A 24,345-nucleotide genomic window follows, 5' to 3' on the forward strand; every position below is an offset into this window, starting at 1 on the left:
TCCTTTCCTCACTGGGCTATTTTCCCTGTTGGAGCCCTTGGGCTTACAGCATGATGCTTTTCCAACTACGACTGTAGCTTAGCAAGAAATAATAATAATAATACTGCTTTTATACCTACTATAATTGTTCTCAATTCTTTCTCATAATATGTCAATACAATCTCATTCAAGGAAAAGATATCCTTCAAACTAATACAGTGCTGTGTGAATCTGGATAAGTGACTCGGTCAATCAAGTTGAACTACTTTAAAGAGAATATCCTTACAATGCATCCTGCTCCACTACAAAACATAAAAAATATTAATTACAATACACATCATCCCTACAAAATGTAGTGGCCCAAAAAAATTGGGGTCCACAAACTCACAAAGCAAAAGTGTAGCATCTTACCTTGTAAGGAAGACTAGATACATCCCTCGCTTGAAATCTTGACCGCAGTGGGGGATCAAGCGGATGGCCTTGATACGGAGGGGAAGGTAATCCCAATGCGATGACCCGGAAATTTTCATCAACTCGTACAAGTCGCATCCTCTCCAACTCTTCGGGGGAATGTTCCTATTGAAAAGATTAAAAATATAGATTCAGATGAAAGAATACAAAGAATGTAAAGAATAAAACTGAAGATGAAGATTCTAAGCAAGATTTCACAGATCAAAATATAGCCATTAATCTTAGTAGAGCCAAGCCAGTTGCAGCTCAAAAGGCCACATAGAATCCCTTACGGTGCCTTCTAAAAAGTGCCATTCAAATTCAATGAGTTTGAAGTAGACCCAAGAGAATCCTATTGGTATTATCATTCCAATATCAACACATTAACAAATTACTGTATTAACCTTCACATCAATGGATACCCCTGGCTCATCCTGTATTATTACAGAGTGTTTATTCTGCTAATATTGTTATTATCTTTGACTCCCTTGCGATAAGAGATTCAGTGACACCAACAACTTTGAATTATTGAATTCTAACAATATATAAACAAAGCAGCTCCAAGAGGTCTAACATTTATCAAATCTTGGGAGAAAAATAATTCTGTATAAGAATATAGTCAAATCTTCCATAGTTAAACACAAACCTGTAGTAGTTTATCATATCTATGACTAGCAATTAAAAATCTTCCATCTTCAAGCTGCATTTCTCTGTTTTCCAGAAGATTATTCATGACAGGTAACACGTTTCGTTCTGCTTTTTCTATGCCTTCTAATATCAAAATACGACCTTCCACCGCAGCTCTTACAGCGCTCTGAAATCAAAAGCTCAAATTAAAATCCAATACAAATTTTGAACATTAATAAACAAAAATGAAAAAAGTTTCAAAGAATCAATAGATCTCTAACATGAATGAATAATTTCTTGGATACTTGACTCTGGTCCAGAAACCTTAAATTACCTGGTCATGATAAAAGGAAGTACCACCCCTGATCTCTCTGCGTTGCTTGAGGTCTGTGTCTGTTGTGTCTCTTGTGAGGGTAACAAACTCTGCTTCCCTCTTTGTAAGCTGTAAATACGCTAGAGCCAATGATCTTTTCTGAGGTCCAGGAGGTCCTATAAGAAAAACGTCCTGGCCAAGTTGATCTTTCTGCAGCAGCCATCGCAAGTGTTGCAAAATAGATTGGGGGAGGTCACTGTGCACTGAAAAGAAAAAGATATTTCTAACATATTTCCTTACACAAAACAGTAAACTTAACACTAACTACTATATATGAAGAGGTATACATAAACATAATGGATATAAAGCATGGCAGTTTGGATAGATTAATTGAAAATGTGCTGAGGTCAAATCTACTTGTCCACCATACCTTTAAATGTAGTTACTGTATACTTTAGTGACAGTAATTTAAAGAAGTATAAAAGAGTTACAGCACTGTATTGACAAAGTGAGAGTGGTGAGAGACTGGTAGATATGTGTGTTGAACAAGAGATGGTAATAAGTGCTAGCTTTTTTAAAAAGAAAGATAAAAATAAGTATACATGGGTAAGAGTGGCAAATGGAAGAGTAGTAGAAAGGGCATTAATGGATTATGTGTTGATAACTAAAAGAATGTTTGGAAGATTGAAAGACGTGCACGTGTTTAGGGGTATGGCTAACGGTATGTCTGATCATTTTTTGGTGGAAGGAAAATTAGTTGTAGCAAAAGAGTGGGGGAATAGAGTAGGTGGATGTAAAAGGGAGCTAGTGAGGGTTGAAGAGCTAATAAAACCGGGGTTAAAAGGAAATATCAGGAAAGGTTGAAAATGGCATATGACGAGGTGAGAGTAAGAGAAACTGGTAATTTAGAGGAGGAGTGGAAGTTAGCAAAAGAAAATTTTGTTGGGATTGCAAGTGATGTATGTGGCAAGAAGGTTGTTGGAGGCAGCATGAGGAAGGGCAGTGAATGGTGGAATGAAGGAGTGAAGGTAAAAGTGGAAGAGAAAAAGAGGGCTTTTGAAGAATGGCTGCAGAGTAATAGTATAGAGAAGTATGAAAAATATAGAGAGCAAAAGGTGGAAGTAAAGCGCAAGGTACGTGAGGCAAAGAGGGCAGCTGACCTGAGGTGGGGTCAGGGACTGGGTCAGTCATATGAAGAGAATAAGAAGAAGTTTTGGAAAGAAGTGAAGAGAGTAAGGAAGGCCGGCGCAAGAATTGAAGAGACAGTGAAAGATGGAAATGGAAGGTTGTTAAAAGGAGAGGAGGCAAGGAAAAGGTGGGCGGAATATTTTGAAAGTTTGCTGAATGTTGAGGATGATGGGGAGGCAGATATAATTGCGGTTCCAGGTGTTGAGGTGCCAGTGATGGGAGATGAGAATGAGAGAGAGATTACAATAGAGGAAGTGAGGAGAGCACTAGATGAAACGAGAGTAGGAAAAGCATCGGGTATGGATGGTGTGAAAGCTGAGATGTTGAAGGAAGGGGGTGTGACTGTACTTGAATGGTTGGTGAGATTGTTTAATGTGTGTTTTGTGTTGTCAATGGTACCAGTAGATTGGGTCTGTGCATGTATTGTACCACTATATAAGGGTAAGGGAGATGTGCATGAGTGTTGTAATTCAAGAGGTATTAGTCTGTTGAGTGTAGCTGGAAAAGTGTATGGTAGAATACTGATTAATAGGATTAAGGATAAAACAGAGAATGCAATCTTGGAAGTACAGGGTGGTTTTAGAAGAGGTAGGGGTTGTATGAATCAGATTTTTACAGTTAGGCAGATATGCGAGAAATATTTAGCAAAAGGTAAGGAGGTGTATGTTGCGTTTATGGATCTGGAGAAAGCATATGATAGAGTTGATAGGGAAGCAATGTGGAATGTGATGAGGTTATATGGAGTTGGTGGAGGTTGTTTCAAGCAGTGAAAAGTTTCTACACAGGTAGTAAAGCATGTGTTAGAATAGGAAAGGAGGTGAGTGATTGGTTTCCGGTGAGAGTGGGGCTGAGACAGGGATGTGTGATGTCGCCCTGGTTGTTTAACTTGTATGTTGATGGAGTGGTGAGAGAGGTGAATGCTAGAGTGCTTGGACGAGGATTAAAACTGTTAGGCGAGAATGATCATGAATGGGAGGTAAATCAGTTGTTGTTTGCGGATGATACTGTACTGGTAGCAGACACAGAAGAGAAGCTTGACCGACTAGTGACAGAATTTGGAAGGGTGTGTGAGAGAAGGAAGTTGAGAGTTAATGTGGGTAAGAGTAAGGTTATGAGATGTACGAGAAGGGAAGGTGGTGCAAGGTTGAATGTCATGTTGAATGGAGAGTTACTTGAGGAGGTGGATCAGTTTAAGTACTTGGGGTCTGTTGTTGCAGCAAATGGTGGAGTGGAAGCAGATGTACGTCAGAGAGTGAATGAAGGTTGCAAAGTGTTGGGGGCAGTTAAGGGAGTAGTAAAAAATAGAGGATTGGGCATGAATGTAAAGAGAGTTCTATATGAGAAAGTGATTGTACCAACTGTGATGTATGGATCGGAGTTGTGGGGAATGAAAGTGATGGAGAGACAGAAATTGAATGTGTTTGAGATGAAGTGTCTGAGGAGTATGGCTGGTGTATCTCGAGTAGATAGGGTTAGGAACGAAGTGGTGAGGGTGAGAACGGGTGTAAGAAATGAGTTAGCGGCTAGAGTGGATATGAATGTGTTGAGGTGGTTTGGCCATGTTGAGAGAATGGAAAATGGCTGTCTGCTAAAGAAGGTGATGAATGCAAGAGTTGATGGGAGAAGTACAAGAGGAAGGCCAAGGTTTGGGTGGATGGATGGTGTGAAGAAAGCTCTGGGTGATAGGAGGATAGATGTGAGAGAGGCAAGAGAGCGTGCTAGAAATAGGAATGAATGGCGAGCGATTGTGACGCAGTTCCGGTAGGCCCTGCTGCTTCCTCCGGTGCCTTAGATGACCGCGGAGGTAGCAGCAGTAGGGGACTCAGCAGTATGAAGCTTCATCTGTGGTGGAAATGTGGGAGGTTGGGCTGTGGCACCCTAGCAGTACCAGCTGAACTCGGCTGAGTCCCTGGTTAGGCTGGAGGAACGTAGAGAGTAGAGGTCCCCTTTTTGTTTTGTTTCTTGTTGTTGTCGGCTACCCCCCAAAATTGGAGGAAGTGCCTTTGGTATATGTATGTATGTATTGACAAAGTGAAGTGGAGCTTTGAATAGTTTGAAAATTATACAAACTAGATATTATCCGACACATTTTCACTTTCATGTAAAATTTCTGATACTTAACCATCCCATACTGAACCATAAATAGATAGCTATCTTCAGTAGTAGAATATCTACTACAGTAATGAACTTCAAGCATAAATTACAATACAATATACAGTACAGATTTATTTCATGTCAATTCCTATAATTTGAAATGTTTTACATCTTTCAATCCTGAAACTAAACCATGAATAGCATGCATGAAGAAAATTTGCTCAACTTACAGTAACCAACTGGAACGAGTTCTGGATTTTTGGGATCCTTGAGTTCTTTTGAGAGCCCTCCGATGGTGACCTTCGACAATCCTAGAAATAGTGCAAGGAATCTTCTTTAATTAATATCTATGCATAGTATACTGTCCAGTTTAATAACAATGTATCAATACAATCGATATGCTTTTAATTTATATACAGTGCTTATTGCCTTAGTAAAGTTGATATTAAATTTAATGATCTAATTCCAGTTCTTTACACTTCCTGCCTCTTCAAAATATCTGTTCTTATTGTTATTGTTAAACTTATACAGTGGTATTTCTGGATATTTAAACATACAGGTATTTCACATTAAAACATAGTTAAATACTGTGCTGAAATAATACAATAATAGACTAAAGAATGGCAAGTTAATTTAGAAGCAAAAATGCATAACAAAACTTTTAAAATATTGTGTGTTCAACAACTAAAACATCATTATAATTATTATCCCAATCACTAAAACTATAAATCATAGTATAACCAGGACAATGACTGATATAACTAATAAGCAAATGTATCCACTTATTTACCTGATTCAAGTCGAATTGGCAGATAGAGGCCAGCAGCATTCTTTAGAGATATTCGTGGATGGATTAATATTCTTGATAAAACGTGAAGGCGACTCAATGCTCCATATGGCCTCATCTATAAAAACCAAGACATAATCTTAAAACATGCAAAATCCTGAAATTACTCTACACAATAATAAATAAAAAAATTAACATTAACCTATTACATTTTCCAAAATAAAAAAAAACACTTCAAATTTAATACAATTTGCATTTTTTCATAAACAAACCCGAGTCATTTAATGGGGTTACTTCTGGTTTCGTTACTTACAGCCAGAAAAAAAAAAAAAAGAACAGGTAGATTGCGTCATACCACGCGTCTATTCACATCACTCTTCTGGTTAATAACTTTGGTAAATGACTAAGGTTTGTATAGCTATGGAAAATACAAGTCGTATCAAATTTGTAGTTTACTGTATTCCTACACGGATACAAACTTCCGAGTAATTTGATGGGAAGCCTTTCTTAGGAGGGAGGAAGTCTGTGGGGTCTGCCTTTACCTCAAGATACACTTACTACAGTAATAGTAAGGGGTCAAAGTGAACAGTGAACAGTGCAGCTGGCTTGTATGAGGCAGGCCCTTCTTTTTTCTTCCAAAGAGTGATATGAACATCAGGTGACTTGTAATATTAATATATGCAATAAATCATTACAGTATATAATAGTCAACTAACACCAAGGAATCTTACCTATATTACGGAGATTTCAAGTCAGGGCTCCAAATTCAATCAAAATCGCTATTCGCCTTTATGCTCATAAACACCCTTATAGTGCAGGGAGTAACTGATTACTGTATTATCATTTTCTAAGCTACAACCCTAGTTGGAAAAGCAGAATGATATAAGCCAAGGGGCCCCAACAGGGAAAATAGCCCACTGAGGAAAGGAAACAAGGAAAAATAGAATATTTTAAGAAGAGTAACATGAAAATAAATATTTCCTATATAAACTATAAAAACTTTAACAAAACAGGAGGAAGAGAAATCAGATAGAATAGTGTGCCTGAGTGTACCCTCAAGCAAGAGAACTCCAACCCAAGACAGTGAAAGACCATGGTACAGAGGCTATGGCACTACCCAAGACTAGAGAACAATGGTTTGATTTTGGATTGTCCTTCTCCTAAAAGAGCTGCTTCCCATAGCTAAAGTCTCTCTTTTACCCTGCAATAGAAGCAGTTACTTCTCCCATGAGAGCTTAAATTAGACTTTGTTGTGCAGCAAATATGGGTCCAATAGAAAATGTGTCCAAGGACCTATGTTTACAATCTTTAAGGAATTGGTTTGTAAAAGTGGTTTGTCTTTTCCAGACTCCTGCTTTTAAAACTTGAGCTACCGAGCGGTTTTTATGGAATGCTAGGGTTGCAGCAAGCCCATGTATATCATGGGCTCGAGAGAGACGCTTCCTGAGTGAACTACCGATTCCTCCTTTTTTCCATCTGGCTGTAAGAACCAAAACCAGAAGTAACCCCATCAAATGACTCAGAAGTTTGTATACGCGTAGGAATAAATCAATGTTACGGCAAAAATATCCAATACCTCTGTATTATGTAATGGAGATTTGTCTTCCCTTTCGTCCCCTCCCTCGAAGTATTTTTTATTGTGTGGAGCAATGATGTCACCTATATTCCTTATGTTGTGTACATTGGGCACCTCAAAACTCCTGAAAATAAGGCAAGGATATACAGTAAATGTTACAAGACTAGCCTTTATATCAACAAAGGTACTGAATAATAAATATACCATGAATAGAGAGATTAATCTATTAAATAAAATAATCTGGCATAAGAAAGAAAATAAAAAAAGTCAAAAGTAGTTTCTAAATGAAAAAGTATTACTGGAAGAAAAAAATATAACAAATTTTCAAGATAAGCTCAAAAGAAAACTTCCAAATTAATAAGGACCCCAACTTTAAAAACCTTTAATCAGCCAAAGCTTCAGTTCAAATTCAGTCTCAGATGATAAGTCAATCTCTGCCAGTTATCAGCCATGTCCAGAGACAAATATTACGTTTGCGGTGTCTCCCCCCCTCCACCCCCCCGCCCCCAAAAAGAAAAAAAATTGAAAGGATACTGGGTGTAAACTAAACGCATTTCTGAAATTAGTCAAGCATGTTTACCCGCTCAATATCTGTTTCAGCCGCCACAAAAAAAAAAAAAAAGTGTCCCTTAGAAAGAAGACACTACCTGAAGTTTTCAACTTCAGTGACATTGAATAATGTAAGTATAACTATATTTGTTTCTATTAACATAGATTATGGGGTGAATGTAGTTCATTGGGACAAGTGCAAAATTTCTTATTAATTGTAAATTAATTACGAAATATGATCGTGTTACCTTGCTAGGAGTGGAGAGGGTTGCAAAGCAAACACAGAGTTAATCAAGAATATGACAAATTCGTAGATGATTTGTATTTTTCCTAACTATACAAACCTTAGCTATTTAATAGGGGTATTACTTTCGGCGTAGCTGAAATGACGAGCCATTAATTTTTAACGAGGCTTTACTACCCACACCGCTAGTTAGCGGGGGTAGGGGAGGGTATCTTGCTACCCGCCCCCTCTCACACACCTGTGTTTGAGCTCACTTTGCTTGGAGGTAGGACTTCAAGGGGGATAGGGCTGGCAGGCAAGTTTGGTTAAATAGCTAAGGTTTGTATAGTTAGGAAAAATACAAATTATCTACGAATTTGTCATTTGTTCCGTAACTGGAATACAAACCATGCTATTTAATAGGGGTGACTCACCCATTAAGAAGGGTGGACGTCCCAGCCAGTCTGGCTTTTATCTTTGCCGGGGGACTCCTTATTTGAGTGTGTAAGCACCCAAGAAATAAGGAGTCTCTGCACCTCGCTAGAACCTTGCTACGCAAGGTCTGCGGCCTACGCAAGCTGTGTGTGAAGGTATGAAGAAGTGTGACTTGTCCTAGAAAGTTGTTCATAAGTTCTTTAGATGGAAACTTGTAGACTAGGACTTTCCCAATACCACCTCGTCAGGGTATGGGGACGTAACAGTATTAATCTTAATACTAGGAACACAAGGGAGCATGGTTTACCTGCAGTGGTTTGAGGTCAGCTACGCAGAGAACCCATGATGCTGCTTTCCCCAAGAGAGGGGATGATGAAGAAAAGAATAAGGGCCAGTCAAACATGACAAATTCGTGGATAATTTGTATTTTTCCTAAACTCCTCGGCGCGAGGAGAGGTTTCCCCATTGGTGCGATGGGGGAGTCTCTCTTCGCGTGATTCCCTTGGGGACGGGAAATCTTCATCCGAAAGGGGAGAGGCAGTCTAAGGAAAAGAAGGAACCTGCCTCGAAGGTCTGCGTGGAGTCAGTTTTGCCCTTGGGGAAGTAACTGCGTCTGGAACTCCTCTTTTTCTCTTCAAAGAGGTAAAAGAAGCCATGGTTCTGTGTCCCAATTCAGAGAAGACAGGCTTGAAAGCCCGCATTACGGCTCTGATCAGTGCACCGAACCAGGGCTGTTGGCTGACAGATGCGCTGTCAGACATACCCTTTGAAGGGACAGGGATTGAAGAATCTCTGGGAGGTTCCCCATCATTGGTGGGTTTGCCTGTGGTGGCTTTAGGATCCTGGACCCCTCTGGATGTTTCCCTTTTCCCACAATGTGCAGTGGTATGCGCTTGCGGGGAGGGGAATGAGGCAATGGCGACCATGCCGTGCATAGTTCAGTAGTGTCGCGCGCAGGAGGATACTGACGCTCGCGGGAGGGAGAATAATGGCGCTCCTGCAAGGGAGAATATCGGGGCTCGCATGCGGGAGACTGTTGGCGTGCGCGCACGTGCGGGAGAGTATTCACGCGGGCGCGCAGGATTATCACGTTGAGTGCGCGGGCGTGCGGGAGAGAGTTTGCGAGCATCTATACCAGTCGTAGGGCGCGCGCGCAGGAGAAAGATCCCTAGCGCGCGGACGCGCAGTTGAATCATGTGGGGCGCACGGGAGCGCGAGAGAATGTTGGCGCGCATTCTTTGGAGAGGATGGGCGAGTGTGCGCGCGCACGTATCCGCGCGCAAGAAGGCTGTCGCGCAGGTGAGCGCTGGCGCAACGGTACTGGTTGGCGTGTTGAATCATGTGGGGTGCACGGGAGCGCGAGATAATGTTGGCGCGCATCCTTTGGAGAGGATGGGCGAGTGTGCACACGGCGCGCGCACGTATCCGCGCGGAAGAAGGCTGTCACGCAGGTGAGCGCTGGCGCAATGGTACTAGTTGGCGCGTGGGAGAAGCCAGCATTGCTGACTTCCCAGAATTTCTACTTTCAGTAGATCATTGGCGCGCAGGTTTTTCCTGGCGCATATGATGATGCGCAGGTTTTTCCTGGCGCATATGATGATGCGCAGGAGGGGTGCATGTTGGGTGCGTATGCACGCAGACAGGAGACTGATGGCACGTGGGAGAGCACTGGCGCGCAGGAGAGCGCCATTGCACAGGAGGTTGATGGCGCGCAGATGAGTGTTTGCGCACAGCTGGGCGAGTAAGAGAATGTTGGCGCGTAAGTGCAGGGCACGCAGGAGAACATGGGTGCATATGTGCATAAGGGCGCGCATAGCGCGTGATGGAGCTATGCTCCTGTTGGAGCGTATGCGCATGTTGGCGCATACGCCCTTGCTGCCATGTGTTAGGGTTTAGTGATGGGGCCTGACGAGCTACTAAGGAGCAGTCGTCAGGTTTCATTGGCGGGTAGCGCGTATGTGGTTGGCGCGTAATAACCTGCTTTGGTGGAGCCTTGTTAGGCCCATATAGAAACAGTGACAGCAGGTCTGTCAGATGGAAGGTCGACGTGTCCTTTAAAAGGACGACCTTCCACCGAAGGAGATCGCGAACGATCTGCAGAAAGGTCCCGGACCAATGCAAGAGCAGTGATGGATGATTGGTCTTGAGGCTCCTATGCGGTGGACTGCATCGAAGATGTTGAACCAAAGAGGCGCCTCCTCACCGCAGGTGAAGAAAGGCCTCTATGGCTCACCTTCCGATGAATGCGCCCTCTTGGGGTCGTTAGATCAGCAAGCTGACCTTCTGCAGTCCTCCGAAGAGGAGTCTCTGTAAGTGAACTCCCCCGAGAGAAAGAAACACAAGCAGGAGAGACTGACGATGGACTTATTTTCTCCCTCGTAGGTTGAACAGGAACGGAAGAAACTAAGCCGTCAGCTACTGTAGAGTTTGGAGAGGCAGAGGTGATGGGTGATACCACATTGGATACCTCTGACACCACAACGTTGACAAGAGACAGAGGATCAACCTCTGACGGTGACGACGATTGCTTGACAGCGGCACCAAATCGGATGTAGTTAAGCAAAACCTTCTTGGAGGGCGAACCCATAAGCCCTAAGGAGGACCAAAGCTGGAAAAGGGAGATTAATGACATATCCTCCCCCAGGGGTAGAGGTGGAGCTGCTTCGCTAGGGGAAGTAACGTCATCTCTCGAGTCCCGAGGTTAGTAAACTATACATCGGTCTATGCTACCACTCGACGGTCTCTAAAAAGAGACCGACCGAGTGGGAAATTCGGAGGAGGTTTGGGCAATGGGAGAAGAGGCCTTGGGTTTTTCTCCTTTCGAAGCAACCTTTGAAGGAGAAATATCCCGTATGGACTTCTTCTTCCATCGTCGCGAAAACCTCCCTCACTGGGAGGTAGACCACTTCCTACACCTGTTATTGCTATCACACCGTTGGCCCCTACAAGAAGGACAAGGGGCGTGATTATCAGTCTCGACCGCCAACATGAATGTTCCACGGGGCGGTCGGGAAACCCAGGCCAGGTGTGCATGATCGCAGAGGCCAACTTCACATATACAGAACTAGAAAAAGAAAAGACAAAAGATGGCTGCCAAAGGACGGTGAGGAGGAGAGCGGACACGTCCGACCACCATCCGAGCCGAGAGCAAAGTGAGCTCAAGCACAGGTGTGTGAGAGGGGGGGGGTAGCAAGCTACCCTCCCCTACCCCCACTAACTAGCGGTGTGGGTAGTAAACCCTAGTTAAAAGTTAATGGCTCGTCATTTAAGTTACACCGAAAGTAATACCCCTTTGAAATAGCGTGGTTTGTAATCCAGTTACGGAACAAATGGCAGTTTAAGGGGGGTAAAACGCCCCCCCTTTGGTAAGTAAGTAAAGACACGGCTTATAGATCAGGTTAGGAGGGGAAGATTAGGTTAGGTGGTGTTTTTGTGTACAGGTTTTGAAGAAAGATGGACAAGGGTGTTGTAGTACAACAGGCACAGCTTACGAGTGCCCAGAAAATAGGAAAGTTAGCATAACCAAGATTATATTAGGGCATATCCACGTAATTATCTTTGCTACACTTTCTTATATATCCCTAAGTATTTAAAGTAATGTTACCACTATTACTGATGAAATATGTTATTTTCATTAGTAAAATAAATTTTTGAATATACTTACCCGATGATCATGTAGCTGTCAACTCCGTTGCCCGACAGAAATCTACGGTCGGGATACGCCAGCGATCGCTATCCAGGTGGGGGTGTACACAACAGCGCCATCTGTGGTCAGGTACTCAAGTACTTCTTGTCAACAAGACCTCAATTTTCTCCTCGGTCCACTGGTTCTCTATGGGGAGGAAGGGCGGGTCCTTTAAATCATGATCATCGGGTAAGTATATTCAAAAATTTATTTTACTAATGAAAATAACATTTTTCAATATTAATCTTACCCGATGATCATGTAGCTGATTCACACCCAGGGTGGTGGGTGGAGACCAGCATACATGTTAACAAAGAAGCTAAGTATCCCGTATTTCATTTTATTAGTTATTCAAAATAACAAATATAAAATAAATAAGTACCTGGTAAGGAAGTCGACTTGAACCAATACTCTGCCTTTATTAAGTACGTCTTCCTTACTGAGCGTAGCGGTCCTCTTAGGATGCTGAACGACTCTTAGGTGCTGAAGTATAAAGGGCTGCAACCCATACTAAAGGACCTCATCACAACCTCTAACCTAGGCGCTTCTCAAGAAAGAATTGACCACCCGCCAAATCAACCAGGATGCGGAAGGCTTCTTAGCCGACCGTACAACCCAAAAACAACAATAAAAAGTATTCAAGAGAAAGGTTAAAAAGGTTATGGGATTATGGGAATGTAGTGGCTGAGCCCTCACCTACTACTGCACTCGCTGCTACGAATGGTCCCAGGGTGTAGCAGTTCTCGTAAAGAGACTGGACATCTTTGAGATAGAATGATGCGAACACTGACTTGCTTCTCCAATAGGTTGCATCCATAACACTCTGCAGAGAACGGTTCTGTTTGAAGGCCACTGAAGTAGCCACAGCTCTCACTTCATGTGTCCTTACCTTCAGCAAAGCAAGGTCTTCTTCCTTCAGATGAGAATGAGCTTCTCTAATCAGAAGCCTGATGTAGTAAGAAACTGCGTTCTTAGACATTGGTAGCGAAGGCTTCTTAACAGCACACCATAAGGCTTCTGATTGTCCTCGTAAAGGTTTTGACCTTTTTAGATAGTACCTAAGAGCTCTGACTGGGCAAAGTACTCTCTCCAGTTCGTTCCCCACCAAGTTGGACAGGCTAGGGATCTCGAACGATTTAGGCCAAGGACGTGAAGGAAGCTCGTTTTTAGCCAAAAAACCGAGCTGCAAGGAACATGTAGCCATTTCCGATGTGAAACCTATGTTCCTGCTGAAGGCGTGGATCTCACTTACTCTTTTAGCTGTTGCTAGGCATACGAGGAAAAGAGTTTTTAATGTGAGGTCCTTAAAAGAGGCTGATTGGAGCGGTTCAAATCTAGATGACATAAGGAACCTTAGGACCACGTCTAGAATCCAGCCTGGAGTGGACAACCGACGTTCCTTTGAGGTCTCAAAAGACCTAAGGAGGTCCTGAAGATCTTTGTTGGTGGAAAGATCCAAGCCTCTGTGGCGGAAAACCGCTGCCAACATACTTCTGTAACCCTTGATCGCTGCCAACATACTTCTGTAACCCTTGATCGTAGGAGCTGATAGGGATCTAACGTTCCTTAGATGTAACAGGAAGTCAGCAATCTGGGTTACAGTGGTACTGGTTGAGGAAACTGCATTGGCCTTGCACCAGCTTCGGAAGACTTCCCATTTAGATTGATAGACTCTGAGAGTGGATGTCCTCCTTGCTCTGGCAATCGCTCTGGCTGCCTCCTTCGAAAAGCCTCTAGCTCTTGAGAGTCTTTCGATAGTCTGAAGGCAGTCAGACGAAGAGCGTGGAGGTTTGGGTGTACCTTCTTTACGTGAGGTTGACGCAGAAGGTCCACTCTTAGAGGAAGAGTCCTGGGAACGTCGACCAGCCATTGCAGTACCTCTGTGAACCATTCTCTCGCGGGCCAGAGGGGAGCAACCAACGTCAGCCGTGTCCCTTTGTGAGAAGCGAACTTCTGAAGTACCCTGTTGACAATCTTGAACGGCGGGAATGCATACAGGTCGAGATGGGACCAATCCAGCAGAAAGGCATCCACGTGAACTGCTGCTGGGTCTGGAATCGGAGAACAATACAATGGGAGCCTCTTGGTCATCGAGGTAGCGAACAGATCTATGGTTGGCTGACCCCACAGGGCCCAAAGTCTGCTGCAAACATTCTTGTGAAGGGTCCACTCTGTGGGGATGACCTGACCCTTCCGGCTGAGGCGATCTGCCATGACATTCATATCGCCCTGAATGAACCTCGTTACCAGCGTGAGCTTTCGATCTTTTGACCAAATGAGGAGGTCCCTTGCGATCTCGAACAACTTCCTCGAATGAGTCCCCCCCTGCTTGGAGATGTAAGCCAAGGCTGTGGTGTTGTCGGAGTTCACCTCCACCACCTTGTTTAGCTGGAGGGACTTGAAGTTTATCAAGGCCAGATGAACCGCCAACAACTCCTTGCAATTGATGTGAAGTGTCCTTTGCTCCTGATTCCATGTTCCCGAGCATTCCTGTCCGTCCAATGTCGCACCCCAGCCCGTGTCCGATGCGTCCGAGAAGAGACGGTGGTCGGGGGTCTGAACAGCTAAAGATAGACCTTCCCTGAGAAGAATGCTGTTCTTCCACCACGTTAGAGTAGACCTCATCTCTCCGGAAACAGGAACTGAGACCGTCTCTAGCGTCATGTCCTTTATCCAGTAAGCAGCTAGATGATACTGAAGGGGGCGGAGGTGGAGTCTCCCTAACTCGATGAACAGGGCCAGCGATGAAAGTGTCCCTGTTAAACTCATCCACTGCCTGACTGAGCATCGGTTCCTTCTCAGCATGCTCTGGATGCACTCTAGGGCTTGGTTGATCCTTGGGGCCGACGGAAAAGCCCGAAAAGCTCGACTCTGAATCTCCATACCCAGGTAAACAATGGTCTGGGATGGGACGAGCTGGGACTTCTCTAAATTGACCAGGAGGCCCAGTTCCTTGGTCAGATCCATAGTCCATCTGAGATTCTCCAGACAGCGACGACTTGTGGGAGCTCTTAAAAGCCAGTCGTCTAAATAGAGGGAGGCTCTGATGTCTGCCAAGTGAAGGAATTTCGCAATATTCCTCATCAGTCTCGTAAACACAAGAGGTGCCGTGCTTAGGCCAAAGCACAGGGCTTGGAACTGGTACACAACCTTTCCAAAGACGAATCTTAGGAAAGGTTGGGAGTCTGGATGGATGGGGACGTGAAAGTATGCGTCTTTCAGGTCTAACGAGACCATCCAGTCCTCCTGCCTGACCGCTGCTAGGACCGACTTCGTCGTCTCCATCGTGAACGTCTGCTTGGTGACATAAGCATTGAGAGCACTGACGTCCAGCACCGGTCTCCAACCTCCTGTCTTCTTGGCTACCAGGAAGAGACGGTTGTAAAAGCCCGGGGATTGATGATCCCGGACTATGACCACTGCTTCCTTTTGTAGCAAGAGCGACACCTCTTGTTGCAACGCTAGCCTCTTGTCCTTCTCCTTGTAGTTGGGAGAGAGGTTGATGGGAGATGTAGCTAGAGGGGGATTGAGGCAGAACGGAATTCTGTATCCCTCCCTTAGCCACTTCACAGACTGAGCGTCTGCACCTCTGCTCTCCCAAGCTTGCCAGAAGGTCTTGAGTCTGGCTCCTACTGCTGTCTGGAGAGGAAGGCAGTCAAAACTTGCCTTTTGCGGACTTGGAACCCTTCTTGGACTTGCCACGGTGACTGTCTGCACGGGTACCTCCTCTGCTGGAGGTTCTGCCACGAAAGGGTGGGATGAACCTAGAAGCAGGTGTATCAACTGCTATAGGGCGGAAGGGTCTAGGCACGGAAGGTAAGGTTTTAGCCTTACGTGCAGAAGAAGCCATGAGGTCATGAGTATCCTTCTGGATAAGAGAGGCAGCCATCCCCTTAATCAACTCCTCCGGAAACAGACACTTGGAGAGAGGAGCAAACAGCAACTCTGACTTCTGGCAAGGAGTGATACCAGCAGATAAGAAGGAGCACAGATGTTCTCTCTTCTTGAGGACTCCTGATACATATGAAGCCGCAAGTTCACCAGACCCATCCCGAATTGCCTTGTCCATGCTAGACATGATCAGCATGGCCGAGTCCTTATCTGAAGGGGAAGTCTTCCTGCTTAAGGCTCCCAAACACCAATCGAGGAAGTTGAATATCTCGAAGGCACGAAAGACTCCCTTCAACATATGATCAAGATCGGAAAAGGACCAGCAGATCTTCGAACGTCTCATAGCCAACCTGCGGGGAGAGTCAACCAGACTTGAGAAGTCGGCCTGGGCAGAGGCAGGAACCCCCAAGCCAGGTTCCTCTCCCGTGGCATACCAGACGCTCGACTTAGAAGCCAGCTTGGGAGGAGGAAACACAAAAGAGGTCCTTCCCAGTTGCTTCTTGGAATGCAACCAGTCCCCCATAACCCTCAAAGCTCTCCTTGATGATCTGGCGAGAACAAGCTTGGTGAAGGCAGGCGCAGCAGACTGCATGCCCAGAGCAAACTCGGAGGGAGGAGAACGAGGGGTTGCAGACACAAAGTGTTCAGGATACAAATCCCTGAACAAAGCAAGGACTTTGCGAAAGTCTAAGGAGGGTGGCGAAGACTTGTGTCCTTCAACATCAGAGTGAGGATCATCCAGATGAGCAGCTTCATCCTCCGATACATCATCATCCGAAAGTTGAGTTGTGAGTGGCAAAGGCAGAGCAGCAAGCTGAACAGCTGAATCCTGCAGAACGGGTGCATGCGTACCTGCGGATCCATCATCATGCCTCTGCTGGACAGTCTGCGAGCTGGCAACAACAAAAGCAGAGGGCTGGTGTGTGGGAGGGTCTGCGGTGGGCTGAGGAGCATGCGGTATGGTATGCAGAGCATGCTGTAAGGTATGCGGCTCATGCTGCATGGTATGCGGCTCATGCTGCATGGTATGCGGAGCATGCTGTAAGGTCTGCAGAGCATGCTGCATGGGGTGAGGAGAATGCCGCATAGTGCTGGAACCCGGCAACTCCTGATGCGGCAGCTCACGCATGTTAGCAGATGGTGCAGCAAGAACATGCGTCTGGCAGTGAGGACTGCGCATCGGTGGAGGAGCTCTCACAGGTGGGGTGTGGGAGCAGGCAGCCGCAGTATCTGCTGAGCGCACAACCTCTGCGGGTTGTAGGTTAACAGGAGAGGTGTTAACCTTCTCGGCATGATACTCCTGCATAAATGCCGCAAGCTGAGACTGCATAGTCTGCAGCATGGACCACTTAGGGTCTACTGTGGTTGGAGCAACAACAGACGGAGCAGAGGCCTGTTGAGGGACCACTCTACCTCTCTTGGGAGGTGTGCAGTCATCAGATGACTGCGGCGAGTCCGAACTGACCCAGTGGCTACACCTGGGCCGTTGGACTAGCTCGGAAGGGACCTTACGTTTGAGCGGTCGTGAGACCTTGGTCCACCGTTTCCTCCTGGAAACCTCTTCCACAGACGAGGAATGTAAGGGCTCATTCGTCTGTAAGTGGATGGGACGATCCTTAGCAGATACGTCCGCAACCACTGAGGATACATCCGTGCGCCGATCAAGGCCTGCCGAACCCTTTGGTCCTTCGACATTGCTTCTCCCCTGGGCTTGGGAGCTTGCAAGAGGTCCCGGACTGGGAGGACGACTGGCACGCACAGATGTACCCTCATGCGCAACACTGACACTGACACTATGCACATCACTAGCACTAACACTTCCCACTGCACTCTTCGCTTTCAGCTCTCTGACATCTGCCAAGAGCTGATTGCGGTCACTAACCAACGACTCCACCTTCTCACCGAGAGCCTGAATGGCACGCAACATATCAGCCATTGCAGGCTGAGCACTCGTAGCAGGTTCGGGAGTCACCACCACAGTTGAAGGAAAAGGTTGAGGGGCATGGGGAGAGGAAAAATCCACAGAGCGAGAAGAACTCCTCCTATCTCTCTCCTTCTCTAACCTACGTGCATATCTGAGGAATTCATTAAAATCGAATTCCGAAAGCCCAGCACATTCCCCACATCGATCTTCCAATTGACAGGATTTTCCCCTACAATTGGAACATACGGTGTGAGGATCTATAGAGGCCTTCGGAAGACGCCTAGTACAAGTCCTAACACTACATTGCCTGTACAGTATTTAGGAACTTGGGAATGGTCAGACATCTTGAATTTAGAGGTAGTCAAGGGGGAATTCCAAAATTAAGCAAAGATCGTTAACCAATGAATCAAATTAATTCCAAAAGCTTGCTAAGCTAAGGATAAAGCTTCCTGAACAGCGAAGGCTAAACTTCAGAGCAAATACATCACCAAATCGTGAACAAAAGACTCCAAAATCAACAGCGTATCCAAGTAGGTCTTGCCGGCGGCACGACAGAGGAAAAATTGAGGTCTTGTTGACAAGAAGTACTTGAGTACCTGACCACAGATGGCGCTGTTGTGTACACCCCCACCTGGATAGCGATCGCTGGCGTATCCCGACCGTAGATTTCTGTCGGGCAACGGAGTTGACAGCTACATGATCATCGGGTAAGATTAATATTGAAAATGGCATTTTACTAACCATTTGTGATATGATTTCTGACTGACACAAAATTTTCTTTAATGAAAAATTACATGGTTTGTGTATTTAATGAAAAATTGTTAAAATTATAGTTATGGATGGAGCAATATTTTAAACAGAAAAAATATTTTTTTTCATTTAGTAAATAATAAACCTTCACTGAATTCAACCTTCATTTCAATAGTAAATAAACCAAAAATCCATTAGACCTTCCAAGAATGGGGACATTTTTCAGAAATCTAATGGTTTTTGCTTCGACATGTGCTCGCTTCACTCGCGGAAAAAGAAAAACATCAAGCTCCTATGCACTGACAAGGGGTACATGCTGAGCTGTGCACGCTAACCCCATTGATTATCATTTCTTAGATAGTTAAGTCTCTATTTGCTGTTTTCTTCGAAAAGGACAATTATTTAATTGTCCTTTTCAAAGAAAACAGACATTTTTCTATAGGGAACATGTTTATTTTAGTAGAAAAGCTTATTCCATCCATAAGTATAATAAAACTTCATTGTAAACAGTATCACCTTAAGACGTTTTGGAAGTAAATAACCAATGTTATAAAATAGCAGATAACCCAGTTGTTGACAGATTTCTTTGCTGCAAAAGTGAATTACATTTTCGAAGAAAACAGTTTTATTACAGGAAATAGTTTATTATTGAATAAGAAAATGTTATCTAAACCGGAACTATATTAATACCGAACTAGGTGCCTTTGTACATCAGCGGCCAGTTCCTCATGCCTTCATTGAAAGTTGACATCAACTAACCTAAACTTTCCCCCTTAACCTATCCTACAAGCCGTGTCCTTATCTACTTACCTAACGGGGGGGGGGGGGATGCCCCCTGCGACCCCCTTATTCTAAGTCATATTAATGCATACAGGTGGCCACTATCAAACATACACCCAAAAATCTTCAATTTGTCTGCTAGGTCAAGTTAATAACACTATTACCATTCCTCTTAACAAAGAAGGCCAAGATAGAAGTGCAGGGACGCTTATTCCACTTATCAAATAATTTATTTTACCTGGTTCTGCTGTGATTAGTGATGGGTGGGCAGCGTTTCGCACATTTGCTGAAGAAGAATATACGCACAAAGTGATCAATCACAGCGAACAATTTGTCGACAGACATGATAATGGTGTGCACACGCAAAACACTGAACGCCTTTGGTGTGATATAAAAGAGTGGTCGAGACACCCTGGTAACAGAAAACAATATCTCGAACAATATTTAGCGAGATATTTGTTTATAGACAATTTCAATAAAGAACAGGGTCAGTTGCACCATAACTTTTTTATTGAAGCTGGGAAATTATATGTACCCCATAGTGACCGACAACGACCACGGGACGAAACCGATAATTCATCTCTGGACAGTGATATCGACCAACCAGGAGCTTCTTTTTAAGGTAAATATAAACTTAGGTTTAGGTTGTAACTAGAATTTGGTGTTATTTTCCTGTCTTAGGTTCAGTAGTGCCCCGAAAATCACTGTGGCCTTAAGGGGGGGTCGAGCCCCCCTCCGCTAGGCCTAGGTAGGGGTACAGGGCCCTAGATTAGGTTAGGTGGTTGTATTAGGTTAGGTTAGGTAATGTTTGTTATAGAGTTGTCTAAAAACGTTCATTTCCGAGGAAAATGAAGCTGATATTCGTGCAATACACATCAAAATCCCCTAACAAACCATATTTTCATGTCATTTTGGACTGGTTCCTTTTTCTAAAAATTTACCCCGTAGTCTTGTGTAAGAGAATATGCTATCCTATGGCTGTAGATAAACTACAGGTCACGCATTGAGGTCCGGATCAAAATCCCTAAATTAAAGTAACTTACGAGTAACGCATTTTTCCAAAGACTAAGTCATGCTATCTATGATCACGTGTGTTACCTTTTTTTTATCACAAATCGTTCGGGTAAGGAGTCGTTATCATAATTACTATCTTCGTCCAAGGCGGTCTTGAGATCTTAGAGTAGCCCTACGTTCACCGACTTGAGTTCGGACTGTCTTGTAACAGCTGATGAATGTAAACAATAGAAGAGGTTCTCATTCTTACATAATATTTACTTCACTCTGCAGTACATTTTGGTTATTGATATATATTTAATAGAAAATATAACTTATAAAATAGTATTTAAATAATATTTGGATATTTTTAAACATGCGTATTTCACTTTACTCAAATTTCATTGAATTTTTAGGTACGAGACAATACTAAATATAGCCTTATGTAATTACAAACATTTTCATTCATCAAATCATCATATGGATTGAAAGGTTGTTATTATCATGATTATGATTATGAAAGAAGAATTTAAGAGGTCCAAATTGACCACAATAGGTTGCCAAGACTGATGAAAGCAAGGTGTTATCCTATCTAATTTCAAGGTAAAATAGGATAAAAGTAGGGATTGAGAATCTCATGACTATATTAATCTATTTAAGGCACAGCTAATATAAGCTTAATAACAATAATAAGAATAAGCTTAGAAGCTTTGCACCTATCTATAAAGTGATAGAGTGTCCGCAATCTTATTTTGGGGAGTGAGCAATAAGGAACCAGGAACTAGGAAGAAAATGGTGTTCATGTTAGCTCAGAACCATTATCAGGAATATATATGATATTGCTGTAATGACTTTAGCCAATACAAACGCTATTTGGAACATAATGGGAGTGGGGTATGATGCAGGGAGTTATGGAATATTAAATGAATCAAAGTAATTTCTAACTAATATCAAGCTATCAAACAATTTTGTGTGTTTTTTTTTTATAAATAGTGGACGACAGAAGACAAAACACGATAAGATTATGCTATGTCATGATCTATCAAATTTACGGGATAAGAACTGTAATTATGATGCAATCTTGATTTTAAAATACTTGCTGTATTATTATTATTATTATTATTATTATTATTATTATTATTATTATTATTATTATTATTATTATTATTATTATTATTATCATTAGTTGGAAAAAGCGGGATGCTATAAGCCTAGGGGTTCCAACAGGGAAAATTGTCCAGTGAGGAGAGGAAATAAGGAAAAATAAAATATTTTAAGAACAGTAACAACACTAAAATAAATATTTCCAATATAAACTATAATAAAACTTCAATAAAACAAGAGGAAGAGAAAGAAGATAGAATCTTAAGCATGTGGCATAAGATATTTCATAACGGTGACCATCCTTTACATTCAGATCTCCTTGGACAATTCTATCCTGTTCGTAATACTAGGCAGGCAGCTCATTCTAACAGCCAAGCTTTCTCCATCATAAGGTTCAATACTGCACAGTATTCTAGAAGTTTTATTCCAGCAGTGACCAAGTTGTGGAATGATCTTCCTAATCGGGTGGTAGAATCAGCAGAACTTCAAAAGTTCAAAGTTGCAGCAAATGTTTTCATGTTGAACAGTGACATAAGTTTTTTTATAGTTTATATATGACATATCTATTTTGTAGAATGATTTGTTGTTAATTTATTCTCATCATTTATTTATTTCCTTATTTCCTTTCCTCACTGGGCTATTTTTCCCTATTGGAGCCCTTGGGCTTAAAGCATCTTGCTTTTCCAACTAAGGTTGTAGCTTGGCTAATAATAATAATAATAATAATAATAATAATAATAATAATAATAATAATAATAATAATAATATTGTGCCTGAGTTTACCTTCAAGCAAGGGAACTCTAACCCAAGACAGTGGAAGACCATGGTACAAAGGTTATGGCACTACCTAAGACTAGAGAACAATGGCTTGATTTTGGATTGTCCTTCTCCTAGAAGAGCTGCTTACCATAGCTAAAGAGTCTCTTCTACCCTTACCAAGAGGAAAGTAGCCACTGAACAATTGCAGTGCAGTAATTAATCACTCAGGTGAAGAAGAATTGTTTGGCAATCTGTGTTGTCAGGTGTATGAGGACAGAGGAGAATATGTAAAGAATAGGCCAGACTATTCGGTGCATGTGTAGACAAAGGTAAAATGAACCGTAGTCAGAGAGAAGTATCCAATGTAGTACTGTCTAGTCAGTCAAAGGAACCCCATATCTCTCTAGCGGTAGTATCTCAACGGGTGGCTGGTGCCCTGGCCAACCTACCTCTCTTGGAAGAGCCAGAGGGAAGCAAAACTTGTTCACCGATAGATTCCTGTTGTGCAAATTATTAAACTACAATTATTGAAGCTATTTAAAATAATATATTCATATCGAATTGTTTGCTTATCAGTGACTGTCCAGAGATGACGATGATGATACTATTATTATTATTATTATTATTATTATTATTATTATTATTATCTAAGCTACAACCCTCCATGAGGAAGGGAAATATAGCAAATAAACTACATATAAGTAATTAATAAAAAATATTGAAAGACAAATCCTAGACTTATGATCATCATCTCCTCCTACGCCTATTGACGCAAAAGGCCTCGGTTAGATTTCGCCAATCGACTCTATCTTGAGCTTTTAATTCAATACTTCTCCATTTATCATTCCCTTCTTCGCGTTTCATAGTCCTCAGCCATGTAGGCCTGAGTCTTCCAACTGTTCTAGTGCCTTGTGGAGCCCAGCTGAACGTTTGGTGAAATAATCTCTCTTACATTATCATTATTGTTATTAGAAGAAGACTTATGATAGACATAGACTATTGATCATAATCACAGCAACCGGGAAATTTGGTTCAGGAAAATGAAAAGCAGGTTTTCGAAAAACAACGGTTTTAAGATAATCTAAACTTTATTTGAAGTTGATTTATTATGGTATAGTTCCCTTCAAATATAAACTATTTCTATGGCATGAATTATTGTCGTTCATGGTGAGCAGCTCAGGTCAATTTGATTTAAAGTAGAGGTCTTGCCTTTGTAACAACACATCGGCTAAACATTGCTCTGGTTGGAAAGAAAAATAATGCAAGATCGTCCATAGAATAAATAAATAATAGTAAAAACTGGGAAAAAATAGCAAGAACAAGAAATAACAATAAATATAACTACATCTAACTGAGGATAAATAATATATTATTCACAAGATGTGGTGCAATCGGCAGGCTGAAAATATTACATTCTGTACATTCATGTAGATTTAGCTGGTTTTGTGCCTTGCACGGGACATGATTTGCACCACGAGCTCCAGAATTGCAAGAGCCCGTGCTTGCCCACATGGAACAGGCAATTTACAGCAACAGCAACTCATTAAGCAACCCGTAACTGACAATTAGATAAAATCTGTTATGAACCAGAATCTTCATATTTGAGAAGGACCTTTTCCATGATGCCCGCCAAATAATCTAAAGTGTCTCGATCGTATGTAGTTGTAGAATCCTTGTCGATTTTAGGCGCTTTCTTCTTGGCGTAGGAGCTAGAAGCGGGATTGTAGTCTTCGGCGTACGAATAGTAATCACTTTCTGTGTCGTAACTTGAGTGGGTTGCATCGGATTGGTAATTATTGTAATAAGGATAGGAGTAAGCACTGCCGCCGTATGGTACCGAGGCCTGGAGGTAGTGGACGTCTGGTTCGTCGTAAGACTTGTTGCTTATGTGGTCTGTAAGAGGCAAAGGCAAATTGTTCGGGTTAAAGGCATGAAAGAGTTTTTTTTCTGCTAAAAAAGGTGTAAAATATTTTGCTTAAACTTCTGAAAATTTTTCTGTTCAAACAAATAAATTTTTCTGTTCAAAAAATATAAACTGTTCTGATCAAACAAATACAAATTAAGTTTAGAAAAATACAAATTGTTCTGTTAAAACAAATGCAAACTGTTCTGTTCAAACAAATACAAATTAAGTTTAGAAAAATACAAATTGTTCTGTTAAAACAAATGCAAATTTTAAAGTTAAATAAAAAATATCAAAGGTGCATTTATACATTAAAACTTACACAGAATAATGGC

At 42.6% G+C, this 24,345-nt stretch overlaps 1 protein-coding gene and 1 long non-coding RNA gene across 2 annotated transcripts in view; both read right to left on the reverse strand.

Annotated features, from left to right (window-relative positions):
- Positions 1-227: 227 nt before the first annotated feature.
- LOC137630273 (von Willebrand factor A domain-containing protein 8-like) lies at positions 228-20,356 on the reverse strand. The gene is made up of 8 exons (XM_068361723.1): positions 20,295-20,356; positions 7,015-7,138; positions 5,442-5,556; positions 4,882-4,962; positions 1,391-1,632; positions 1,076-1,243; positions 391-555; positions 228-281 (listed from the first exon to the last, which is right to left on the reverse strand). The coding sequence occupies exons 1-8, from the start codon at positions 20,303-20,305 to the stop codon at positions 228-230; spliced, it is 960 nt and encodes a 319-aa protein (XP_068217824.1). The 5' UTR covers positions 20,306-20,356.
- A 2,881-nt stretch (positions 20,357-23,237) lies between these two features.
- LOC137630119 (uncharacterized) overlaps positions 23,238-24,345 on the reverse strand; it is a 7,577-nt gene continuing 6,469 nt past the window's right edge. Inside the window, exons 2-3 of the long non-coding RNA XR_011041662.1 lie at positions 24,333-24,345; positions 23,238-24,000 (exon numbers count right to left, since the gene is read on the reverse strand). The exon at positions 24,333-24,345 is cut by the window's right edge and continues 159 nt beyond it. This is a non-coding gene — a long non-coding RNA (uncharacterized lncRNA). The remainder of the gene's footprint in view (positions 24,001-24,332) is intronic.

Source organism: Palaemon carinicauda, chromosome 38, assembly GCF_036898095.1.
Source record: "Palaemon carinicauda isolate YSFRI2023 chromosome 38, ASM3689809v2, whole genome shotgun sequence".
Taxonomy (NCBI): domain Eukaryota; kingdom Metazoa; phylum Arthropoda; class Malacostraca; order Decapoda; family Palaemonidae; genus Palaemon; species Palaemon carinicauda.